Source organism: Mobula birostris, chromosome 27, assembly GCF_030028105.1.
Source record: "Mobula birostris isolate sMobBir1 chromosome 27, sMobBir1.hap1, whole genome shotgun sequence".
Classification (NCBI taxonomy): Eukaryota; Metazoa; Chordata; class Chondrichthyes; order Myliobatiformes; family Myliobatidae; genus Mobula; species Mobula birostris.
The window spans coordinates 671,403-684,261 of record NC_092396.1 but is presented as its reverse complement, the minus strand read 5'-3'; the positions used below and the strand labels follow the sequence as shown (position 1 = coordinate 684,261).

The 12,859-nt window shown below is 46.8% G+C and overlaps 1 protein-coding gene across 1 annotated transcript in view; it reads right to left on the bottom strand.

The window, feature by feature from the left end:
- Positions 1 to 12,859, bottom strand: part of cfap74 (cilia and flagella associated protein 74) — a 404,620-nt gene that overhangs the window by 17,147 nt on the left and 374,614 nt on the right. Inside the window, exons 34-35 of the mRNA XM_072244753.1 lie at positions 11,309 to 11,461; positions 10,482 to 10,611 (exon numbers count right to left, since the gene is read on the bottom strand). Of these exons, the coding sequence (XP_072100854.1) occupies positions 10,482 to 10,611; positions 11,309 to 11,461 (283 nt within the window). The remainder of the gene's footprint in view (positions 1 to 10,481; positions 10,612 to 11,308; positions 11,462 to 12,859) is intronic.

Here is a 12,859-nt window from a genome sequence, read left to right as displayed (position 1 = left end):
AGAGGTACTTAATGAATACTTTGCTTCAGTATTCACTATGGAAAAGGATCTTGGTGATTGTAGGGATGACTTACAGTGGATTGAAAAGCTTGAGGATATAGACATTAAGAAAGAGAATGTGCTGGAGCTTTTGGAAAGCATCAAGTTGGATAAGTCTCCAGGACCGGACGAGATGTATCCCAAGCTACTGTGGGAAGCGAGGGAGGAGATTGCTGAGCCTCTGGCAATGATCTTTGCATCATCACTGTGGACAGGAGAAGTTCTGGAGGATTGGAGGGTTGCAGATGTTGTTCCCTTATTCAAGAAAGGGAGTAGAGATAGCCCAAGAAATTATAGACCAGTGAGTCTTACTTCAGTGGTTGGTAAGTTGATGGAAAAGATCTTGAGAGGCAGGATTTATGAACATTTGGAGAGGCATAATATGATTAAGAATAGTCAGCATGGCTTTGTCAAAGGCAGGTCGTGCCGTATGAGCCTGATTGAATTTTTTGAGGATGTGATTAAACATGTTGATGAAGGTAGAGCAGTAGATCTAGTGCATATGGATTTCAGCAAGGCATTTGATAAGGTACCTCATGCCAGACTTATTGAGAAAGTGAGGAGGCATGGGATCCAAGGGGACATTGCTTTGTGGATCCAGAATTGGCTTGCCCACAGAAGGCAAAGAGTGTTGTAGACGGGTCATATTCTGCATGGAGGTTGGTGATCAGTGGTGTGCCTTAGGGATTTGTTCTGAGACCCCTTCTCTTCGTGATTTTTATAAATGACCTGGATGAGAAAGTGGAGGGATGGGTTAGTAAATTTGCTGATGACACCAAGGTGGGGGGTGTTGTGGATAGTGTGGAGGGCTGTCAGAGGTTACAGTGGGACATCGATAGGATGCAAAACTGGGCTGAGAAGTGGCAGATGGAATTCAACCCAGATAAGTGTGAGCTGGTTTATTTTGGTAGGTCAAATATGATGGCAGAATATAGTATTAATGGTAAGACTCTTGGCACTGTGGAGGATCAGAGGGATCTTGGGGTCCGAGTCCATAGGACACTCAAAGTTGCTGCACAGGTTGACTCTGTGGTTAAGAAGGCATACATCAACCGTGGGATTGAGTTTAAGAGCCGAGAGGCAATGTTACAGCTATATAAGACCCTGGTCAACCCACTTGAAGTATTGTGCTTAGTTTTGGTCATCTCACTACAGGAAGGATGTGGAAACTATAGAAAGGGTGCAGAGCAGATTTACAGGGATGTTGCCTGGATTGGGGAGCATGCCTTATGAGAATAGGTTGAGTGAACTTGCCCTTTTCTCCTTGGGGCAGCGGAGGATGAGAGGTGACCTGATAGAGGTGTATAAGATGATGAGAGGCATTGATCGTGTGGATAGTCAGAGGCTTTTTCCCAGGGCTGAAATGGCTAACATGAGAGGACACAGTTTTAAGGTGCTTGGAAGTAGGTACAGAGGAGATGTCAGGGGTAAGTTTTTTTGCAGAGAGTGATGAGTGCGTGGAATGGGCTGCCGGTGATGGTGGTGGAGGGCCGAAGTGCCTGTATTGTGCTGTAGGTTTTCTATGTTTCAATGTTTTTATGAAACATAGGGTTGTTATTGTAAGTGATTTTAACTTTTCACATATTGACTGAGATTCCCAAACTGTAAAAGGACTAAGTGGGATAGAGTTTGTCAAATGTGTTCAGGAGCTCAGACCAGCAACCAATTGTGTGGGCAGAACCTTGAGAGGAGGGAATTTCACTCAGGTCTGCTGACCGAGTATAAAACAAAATAGTGGAGGAACTCAGCAGGCCAGGCAGCACCTACAGAAAAGAGTACGCAGTAGGGTTTGCCCGAAGTGTTGCCTGTTTACTCTTTTGCAAAGGTGCTGCCTGGCCTGCTGAATTCCCTTAGTTTTTGTGTGTGTTGCTTGGATTTCCAGCATCTACAGATTTTCTCTTGTTTGTGGAGTAGCTCATGACAGTTTGTTTGGAGCTCTGACCGGCAACTAATTGGCGATTGGGATTGCTTGGCAAGAGCAAATCAAAGGAGGCCGGGGCAAGCAGAGCGGCCATCATCGGAGTTGACAGTTAGACTGGTGATTTTGAGGCTTTAGCTCTTTAAGGCTTCAGTCAGAGAAGGCAAAAAGAAAATCTCTAGGAAGAGTTTTTTTCCTCCTCTCTTCTTTACATTTGCTCTGTTAGGACAGCAGAGATGCCAGTAAAGATAGTTGAATGCTCCTCATGTGGGATGTAGAAAGCAGGGAGACCTCCAGTGTCCCTGACAACCACAACTGCAGGAAGTGCATCCAGCTGCAGCTTCTAACAATCCGTGTTAGGGAGTTGGAGCTGGAATTGGATGAACTCTGGATCATTTGGGAGGCTGAGGGGGTGATAGATAGGACATATGGAGACCTAGTTACATTCAAAGTGCAGGACAAAGGAAACAGGGGACACGAAGGGGAAAGAGGTTAAAGAGCCAGTCAGAGTACCCCTGTGGCTATCCCCCTCAACAACAGGTATAGCAGAGGGAAGTCACAGCAGTCGGATCTCTGGCATTGAGTCTGGCTCTGTGACTCAGAAGGGAAAGGGGGAGAAGAGACATGCTGTGGTGATTGGGGTTTTGTTAGGGGAACAGAAAGAAGGTTCTATAGGTGAGAACGAGATTCCTGGATGGTATGTTGCCTCCCAAGTCCCAGGGTCTGGGACATCTTGGATCAAGTCCTCAGCATTCTCAAGTGGGAGGGTGAACCGCCAGAGGTTGTGGTCCATGTTGGTACCAATGACATGGGTAGGACTAGTGACGAGGTTCTGCATAGGGAGATCAGGGAGTTTGGTGCTAGGAGCTCTAGGGTTGTGATCTCAGAATTGCTACCCATGGCACATGCTAGTGAAGCTAGAACTAGGAGGATTATACATTTTAATACATGGCTAAGGAATTGGTGTAGGAGGGAGGACATAAGATTTTTGGATTATTGGGCTCTCCTCCAAGGGAGGTGGGACCTGTACAGAAGGGATAGTTTGCACCTGAACTTGAGGGGGACTAATATCACAGTGGGGTAGTTTGCTAATATGGATGGTTTAGACTAGAGATGCAGAGGGATGGGAGCCAGAGTGCCAGTACAGTTAGTGGAGAGGTTGTGGAAACAGCTGTCGGTAAGACCTCAGCCAAAGTCAGGAATCAAAAGGTTGAGCATGGTATGACGAGCATCCTGAGCTGCATGTGCTTTAATGCAAGAAGTACTGCAGGAAAGGCAGATGAGTTCGGGCCATGGATCAACACCTGATGTTGTAGACATTGGTGAGACTTGGTTGCAGGAGGGACAGGACTCCACTAGTGGAGTGTTGCAGGGACTGGTGCTGGGTCCTCTGCTGTTTGTCATTTATATCAACGATCTGGATAATGATGTGGTAAACTGGATCAGCAAATTTGCCGATGATACGAAGATTGGAGGTGTAGTGGATAGCGTTGGGAGGCTATCATGGCTTGCAGTGGGATTTGGACCAGCTGGAAAAATGGGCTGAAAAATGGCAGATGGAATTTAATGCAGTCAAGTGTAGGTCTTGCACAGTGAATGTGGTAGAACAAAAGCATCTTGGAATACAAATCCATAATTCATTGAAAGTGGCATTGCACGTTGATGGGGTTGTAAAGAGAGCTGTGGGCACTTTGGCCTTAATAAATTAAAGTAGTGAGTACAGGAGATGGGACGTTACTGTATTTTGAAGTTGTGCAAGACATTGGTGAGGCCTAATTTGGAGTATTCTGTGCAGTTTTGGTCACCTACTTGCAGGAAAGATGTAAATAAGATTGAAGGAGTACAGAGAAATTTACAAGGAGGTTGCCAGGGCTAGAGGACCTGAGTTATAAAGAAAGACTGAATAGGTTAGGAGTTTATTCCTTGGAACACAGGAGACTGAGAGGAGATTTGATAGAAAATTATGTGGGGTGTAGATAGGGTAAATGCAAGTAGGCTTTTTCCACTGAGGTTGGGTGGGACTACTCCTAGAGGTCATTGGTTAAGAGTGACAGATAAAAAGATTAAGGGAAGCATGAGAGGAAACCTCTTCACTTAGAGGGTCATTAGAGTGTTGAACAAGCTGCCAGCATGATTGGTGCAAGTGGGCTTGCTTTCAACATTTAAGAATAGTTTGGACATGGATGGTGTGGTAAGGAGGGCTATGGTCCTGCTGCAGGTTGATCAGAGTAGGCAATTTAAATAGTTTGGCATGGACTAGATGGGCCGAAGAGCCTGTTTCTATGCTGTATTTTTCTATGACTCTATGACTTGATAATTATAGAGAATAAAGAATTATGTAAAAGTAAGAGGTAAAATACAAATATGGAATAAAATGTTCATGAATATACAATGTATTTACAAAGTAAACAGCATTATAAAAAGGGGTTTAAAGAGTTTACAGTATGGTGCAGTGAAAAAGTAGTAGGTAGAGGGTGGTGGCAGGTTGAATAGGTACTGTGACGAGAATACACATAAATTCAGATGTTTGCTGGCCTGGGCTAGCACCAGTGGCATCAGCAGTTGGTCTGCCACCTGTCCTCAGGGGAGGGAGAGATAAGGAACAATGAAGCAGCATTTGGAGATGTTAATGAAGGAGCCATCAGTCTGGGTATTGTCAAGATCGGCTCCTCCTTTGAACCCTGAACTGTTTGAATTGATGGACAGGCGATCTGGAGATGTGTAATGAAGGGACGGGAGAGAGAGCTGTCTAGAGCGGCTCCCCCTTTGAACCCTGAACTGTTTGAAGTGATGGACAGGCGATACCCCAGCAGGGAGATAAAAAGGGACAGGTTCGCTAAGGCAAGACACACACGACACTCGAGGTAACGAGACCCTGGAAGCGGTGCGCCTCTCACGAGTCGGTGGGAAGTACCGGGCCATAAACGCACAGGGTGGAAAGGTACGATCAGCGGGAACCCGGTGTGTGTCCACACTTGCTTGGGTGCCGGGTTCACTGCAGAGGATCGACTGCATCTGGAGGAGGGGTCACAGTCGGTGACCCCAGGTGACATCACAAAGGACCCGCCCGAAAGCTGCTTGTGAGCAATATCGCAGGTCTGTGAGTGGAAGCCGTTTTGAACGATCAGTCGTTCTCGTTCTCTCTCTCCCTCCCCCCACATTGTCCATCGCCATGGCAACGATTACTGCGAACTGAACTAAATTGAACTGGACTTTGTGTCACTTTGAAATTGGTCATTTACCCCTAGACAACGATAGAACTTGATTGATCCTGTTATCTTAATTCTGTGCACGTGTGTTTATCATTGCTGAACTGTTGCATTTATTATCCTTTCGATTACTGTGTTGCTTGTTTCTTTAATAAAACTTTCTTAGTTCTAGTAATCCAGACTCCAACTGAGTGATCCATTTCTGCTGGTTTGGCAACCCAGTTACGGGGTACGTAACATAAGTGGGGTTCTCGTCCGCGATTTTGAACGCTAAATTTGGGACGGAGTAAATTGATTGGGTCAAAATTCCCGAAAGAAAGAAAAGCCAAACAGTAGAAATGGAGGCTGAGGAATTTATAAAGGCGCCGACCTTGGAGGCATTAGAGGATGCCAGGAAATCGGAATTGGTAGCTGTGGCCAAACGGTTGAATCTTGCTAAGGGGAAGCCGACAATGAGGAGAGAGGAGATACACAGAGCTATCGTAGAGCACTATGTATCTAAAGGTGTGTTTCCCCAAGGCGAGCTGGAGGTGGTGTCTATTGAAAAACCTGCTGGAGACGCGGTACAGGTGCAGCTCGAAAAACTGAGACTCGAGCACGAGTTCCGGGTACGGCAGTTGGAGCGGGAAGAGAAAGAGAGGGACAGACAGTTGGAGAGAGAAGAGAAAGAGAGAGAGAGACATTTGCAGCGAGAGGAGAAACAGAGGGAAAGGGAATTCGAATTGGAGAAGTTAAGGTTAAGGGCAGAGCAGGGGCTCGTGCCGAACCAAGGTGGAGGGTTCCGGGCGACCCAGGAGGTTAGGCTGGTTCCCCCATTTGACGATACCGACGTGGATCGGTACTTCCTCCATTTCGAAAAAGTGGCTATAAGTCAGGACTGGCCGAGGGATAAGTGGGTTGTTTTGCTTCAGAGTGTACTGAAAGGGAAAGCCCAAGAAGCTTACTCCGCTTTGTCCGCGGAAGGTGCCCAGAGGTATGAGGTGGTGAAAGAGGCCATCCTCAGGATTTATGAGTTGGTCCCGGAGGCATACCGGCAGAGGTTCCGGAATGCGAGGAAGCAGTGGGACCGCACGTATTTGGAGTTTGCCCGTGAGATGCAGACATATTGTGAGCGTTGGTGCGCCTCGAAGGGGGTAGAGGGGGATTATGACAGACTGCTGCAGCTGATCCTGATTGAGCAGTTTAAACGTTGTGTCCCTGAGGGTATGAGACCCTACCTAGATGAGAAAGAGGCAGCCACGTTAGCCGCAACTGCTAAGTTAGCGGATGAGTATGCGTTGATGCATAAAATGAAGGTTGCCCCGAGTAAAGGCTACCAGAAGGGTAGTCAGGACGGCGGGGAGAGTCCGCCGGAAAAGTCAGAAAGTAAGCCGGGGACTAGTGAGAAGGATAAGGTAGACCGGGAGCAGTCTGGCAGGAGGTCTCCTGGGGTCGTCTGTTATAATTGCGGGAAAGTCGGACACTTTACGTCCAGGTGCTTTGCCCCAAAGAAGGAGACGGGAAAAGGGAAGACAGCAATTTTGACTGGCTGTATCGAGCTGTTAAGCGAACCGCTAGGGAAGGTCTGCCGAAGTTCAGGAAGGGCGCGAGAGGTTTATCTCGGCTGGATTGGAGTCAGTGAAGGAGGGGCTAAAACCAGTTCCAGTGCGGATCTGGAGAGACACGGGAGCGTGTCAGTCACTGATACTGAAGAGTGTATTAAAGTTTAGCTCAGAGACCCAGACTGGGGAGGTCAAGGTCAAAGGTATTGGGGAAGGGACAGAGACAGTCCCTCTGCACCAGGTACACTTACAAAGCAACCTGGTCTCTGGACTAGTCACGATCGAGGTGAGGTCGGAATTACCGATGAAAGGCGTGGAAGTCTTGCTCAGTAATGACATCGCCGGGGGAATCGTGTTCCCAGTCGTGAGACTGACAGGTCAGCCTGCCAGCAGTGAGGCCCCGCCCATGGACTCACAGGTTCATCATGGGGCTGCGGTGATAAATTTAGCTGAGACGTTTCTGCCAGTCTTGTACGAGACGGGGGTAGAAAATGAAAAGAAGGAGTGTAGTGAGACAAGAGGCAGTGAGGGAGCTGGGACAGACATAGCAGTAGCCAGGAAAGAATTTGTGCAGACGCAGGAGCGAGACGAGGGGCTGATGGTTTTGGCAGAGACAGCTCTCTCTGACACAGGCTTGACAAGGGAACTAGTAGGCTATTGTGTGGAGGAGGAAGTGCTAAGGAAGAAAGGGAAATCAAGTACAGTACCCGCAGATGAGGAATGGGGGGTGGTGCAAAAGAGTTATGGGGATGAGGTTTTTAACATGGCCCACGAGGTACCCCCCGGTGGACATTTTGCGGTGCTGGAGGAAAAAGTTGGTGGAATCATGAAAGAGGTTTACCGGCTGCCCAGGGGGAAGGATGTTATTGATCATGACCGACGCGAACTGAGACGGTCACAGGCTTTTGATATGCTAACAAACCTAGTCGGTGTTAGCGTGGAAATCAATGAAGCTAGGGGCCCCCTGATAAGAGAAAAAAACCATTTTGAAAAGATTAGTATGGGATCGATCAGATGGGAGAAGGCTATTGTTTTGGCCAGGTCTATTGATAAGTCTGTCCCTTAATCCCCGAACAAAGCGACTCTTTAGGAGAAGTAATTAAACGACTCGCACCCGTGTTTGATTGTCCCGAGGCGATGCAAAGAACTGGGACGTTGGGTGGTGTCTGTTTCAATAGGTCAGCCTAGTAAACAACATGCATACAGAATGAGTAATTCAGTGACTAAAGGGCTGATGAACACAGAGGTGTGTATTGGCAATCTAATACGGCTGTCTGAAGCCAGCTTGATAGTGAACCTTGAAAAAAATGAGTTCGGCCACACGAAGGCCACTTACCTGGGAATTGTGGTGACACAGGGGCAGCTGGCAGCGATGCAAGCTACAGTGCAGGCTATCGCTGACCTCCCAACCCCGACAGACAAGAGGGCCCTCAGAAGGCTCTTGGAGATGGTGGGGTACTGTAGGAAGTTTTGCAATAACTCTGTGGTCACTACCCCTCCCCCTCCTACTAAGCCCTTGCGAGAGAAAACTAGGTCGGAATGAGACGACCCTTGTTATTGTGGTCCGGGACAAAACCAAATGAGAGGTTACGTTGATCGCAATTCATCAGTGTTTTTGGCCACTATGAAGTTTGCTAAGTTGGAGCCTGGTCTAAGGGATTATTAATACCACATATAAAAGGGACGGAAAATGTGATTGCTGACTGTCTGTCAAGGTGCTGACAACTTCAAATTCTCTGTATTAGCCAAATAGCTGATAAAGATGTATATTTGTGTGTATCAAATAATGTACTCATGTTTGTAATTTTTACCCCAGTAAAAATCCTTAAAGGGGGGAAGTGTGACGAGAATACACATAAATTCAGATGTTTGCTGGCCTGGGCTAGCACCAGTGGTATCAGCAGTTGGTCTGCCACCTGTCCTCAGGGGAGGGAGAGATAAGGAACAATGAAGCAGCATTTGGAGATGTTAATGAAGGAGCCATCAGTCTGGGTATTGTCAAGATCGGCTCCCCCTTTGAACCCTGAACTGTTTGAAGTGATGGACAGGCGATCTGGAGATGTGTAATGAAGGGACGGGAGAGAGAGCTGTCTAGAGCGGCTCCCCCTTTGAACCCTGAACTGTTTGAAGTGATGGACAGGCGATACCCCAGCAGGGGGATAAAAAGGGACAGGTTCGCTAAGGCAAGACACACACGACACTCGAGGTAACGAGACCCTGGAAGCGGTGTGCCTCTCACGAGTCGGTGGGAAGTACCGGGCCATAAACGCACAGGGTGGAAAGGTACGATCAGCGGGAACCCGGTGTGTGTCCGCCCTTGCTTGGGTGTCAGGTTCACTGCAGAGGATTGACCGCATCTGGAGGAGGGGTCACAGTCGGTGACCTCAGGTGACATCACAAAGGACCCGCCCGAAAGCTGCTTGTGAGCAATATCACCGGTCTGTGAGTGGAAGCCGTTTTGAATGATCAGTCGTTCTCGTTCTCTCTCTCCTTCCCCCCATGTTGTCCATCGCCATGGCAACGATTACTGCGAACTGAACTAAATTGAACTGGACTTTGTGTCACTTTTGAAATTGGTCATTTACCCCTAGACTACGATAGAACTTGATTGATCCTGTTATCTTAATTCTGTGCACATGTGTGTTTATCATTGCTGAACTGTGCATTTATTATCCTTTCGATTACTGTGTTGCTTGTTTCTTTAATAAAACTTTCTTAGTTCTAGTAATCCAGACTCCAACTGAGTGATCCATTTCTGATGGTTTGGCAACCCAGTTACGGGGTACGTAACAGTACCAAATTGAACTTGGTTATGGTATCACCATCGGTGAGGTGCTCTAACTCATCAATCCCTCTGTCTTCAGGAGGTGACATTTACCAAAAGAGTACACGTAACAAATTAAATCCAGAGCAACACACAAAATGCTGAAGGAACTCAACAGGTCAGACAGCATCTGTGGAAATGAATACACATTGATGTTTCAACAGAACTGGAAAGTAAGGGAAGGTGCCAGAATAAAAAGGCAGGGGGAGGGGAAGGAGGCCAGGCTAGAAGGTGATAGGTGAAGCCAGGTGGGTGAGAAAGTAAAGAGCTGGAGAAGAAGGCATCTGATAGAAGAGCAGTGAGTCATAAAGAGAAGAAATTCTGCAGGTGCTGGAAATCCAAATCAACACACACAAAATGCTGGAGGAACTCAGCAGGTCAGGCAGCATCTATGGAAATGAGTAAACAGTCAACATTTTGGGCCGAGAGATATTCTATTCCCCACTCTGGCCTCTTACCACTTCTCACCCGCCTATCACCTCCCCCTGTGGCCCCTCTTTCCTTTTCCCCCTGTTCCAATCTCCTTTCCTATCAGATTCCTTCCTCTCCAGGCCTTTACCTTTCCTACCCACCTGGGTTCACCTATCATCTTCCAGCTATCCTCCTTCCCACTCCCCCCACCTTTGTACTTTGGTATCTTCCCCCTTCCTTTCCAGTGCTGAAGAAGGGTCTCAGCTGAGAAGTTGACTGTTTATTCATTTCCATAGGTACTGCCTGACCTGCTGAGTTCCTCCAGCATTTGGTTGATAGGAGAGGAGAGTGGACAATGGGAACAAAGGAAGGAGGAGAGGCGCCATGGGGACATGATAAGTAGGTGAGGAGATGAGCTAAGAGGCCAGAGTGGGGAATTAAAGAAGAGGGAAGGGGGAGGGGAAAAATGAATATGTTTGGATGTAAATTTTCTAGATTTAAATGTTTTTGCATTATTAATAGAATTAATAAGTACTCACCCACTAAAGAAACAGCTATTTCACTGGATGTTAGGAAGGATGGTAACTCTTGCTGCTCTTTAAACTTTCTGTAAGACAGGCTCCCCAACTTCACATCAAACATGACACGAAGCCTCGTGGCATTTTGCAACTGTCAAAATAATAAATGAATAAAATCAGGTTGAATGTAAAGTGCAAGTTCAGCAGGACCAGGTCCAGTGACAATCAACAATGTGATTGTTTTTGTATGATCCAATATATCCAGTATGGTGGCGAGGAAGGCAAGTAATATGTTAGCATTTATTTTGAGAGAATTAGAATATAAAAGCACGAATGTAATGCTGAGGCTTTATAAGGCATTGGTCTGACTGCATGGAGTATTGTGAGCAGTTTTGGGCTCCTTATCTAAGAAACAAGGTGCTGGCATTGGGTAGGTCCACAGGATGTTCATGTGAATGATCCTGGGAATGAAAGAGTTAACTTATGAGGAGCATTTGATGGTTCTGAGCCTGTATTCACTGGAGTTTAGAAGAAAGAGGAGGGATCTCATTGAAACCAGAGGGCGAGGATTAGGGGGAAGGCAATGGGATGGGTGGTAGGACCAGCTGGAATGCTCTTGTAAGAATCATTCAAGGCCTGATGTGCCGAAAGGCCTCCTGCTGTGCTAGAAACATACTGATGGGCCGGATGTCCTCCTTGTGTTATTTTATAGATTTAGTTGTCACTCACCTTCATAGCTCATGTTTCAGAGCACTGTGAACAACAAAGAACCTTGGTCCCTTCCAGTAAGGAATGAAGAGAAGTCCATGGGGAACTAAATGGAGATACATATCCTCAGTGTCACTCACCTGAAATGTTACTGTTCTTTTCTGATTTGCAAGAACGTATCCCATATCCAGTACTTTCTCCACAGAGCAGGAAATTACTGGGTCTACACCAGATCCAGTCAGGATCAGGGAGCAGCTGGCTTTCACTGTGATAATTTCCATCGATTCATAGAACTGTGAACAGACGATGGAGCACGGTAACTGTGATATGTTAGTGACAAGAGATAATTCGTTCTATAACTATGAAGAAATGCTGAATTTCATATTATAATGAAAGGACATCTAAAAGTAGACAACTGCAAAAAGAAAGCGCTTATATTCACTCAGTAACTCATCAAAAATCCACCCAGCATATAGACTCTCCATATAGATGTTAGTTACATCATATGCCAAAGTAAACAACATTAACAAAATGATGGGGAGCTCCGCAGTCAGGCAGAGCTGATGTTTTGGGCTGAGACTCTCCATCAGGACATGAAGAATTCTAAAGTCTGCAGAATCTCGTGTTTGTAAATACCTGTAACATAATTATCTTTATCTTCAGACCATTTTTGCTGCAGCTACTGTCTCCTATCAGCTTCTTTATTTCTTCTTCTTAAGTCCCATCACCCCTACATGGGCATAGGCCACAGATAGCAGCTTGCCAGAGCCCTCTGTCCTGGGCTGATGGTTGATTGGCCCCACGGCTTCTGCCTTCACCACATAACTGCATACACATTCTCGATGAAGAGCCAACCTCTCTCGGGATGAGGTCTTTGGAGCTTCTGTTGGCGTTTTTGCAGCTCTGGGTTTTTATGGGATGGATTTACTAGCCCCATGCCCAACTCCCCTTCTTTTACAGTTGGGCTTGAGACCATCTAAGGTGGAGTTGGCTCCTTTACTACAGGATGGTAATAGAGTCAGAGAGTCACAAGGGCAGACAGAGGCCCTTCAGCCCAACTGTCCATGCTGACCAAGATTCCTATTTGAGTTAATCCCATTTGGCCCATAAAGCACCTTTCCCATCCATGAAGCTGGAGATTTCATAGCTTCAAGGTGAGCTGGTGGGTACCATTACTGGTGACACAAGGAAGGGCCTGCAGCCCCTACAATTGACATGCCTGCCTCACTCTACTCATCTCGATGACGTTTGGTTGGAATTTTCACAGCACGTGGAAACTGCTCTTTTCCTGAGTTAAAACACAGTATGCACAGGTCTTTAGTACTCGGCCAGGTACCTCATCTGGGCTGGATGCTTTTCGTGGGTTCACCCTCCTGAAGGCTGACTGTCCCTGATCAGACCATGATTCTCTAAATGCCTATAGATCCTATCTCTAAGAATCTTTTCCAACATCTTTCCCACCACAGACGTAAGACTCACTGGTCTATAATTACCCGGACTATCCCTATTACCTTTTTTGAACAAGGGAACAACATTCGCCTCCCTCCAATCCTCCGGTACCATTCCCATGGACAACGAGGACATAAAGAGCCTAGCCAGAGGCTCAGCAATCTCTTCTCTCGCCTTGTGGAGCAGCCTGGGGAATATTCCATCAGGCCCTGGGGACTTATCTGTCCTAGTGTATTTTAACA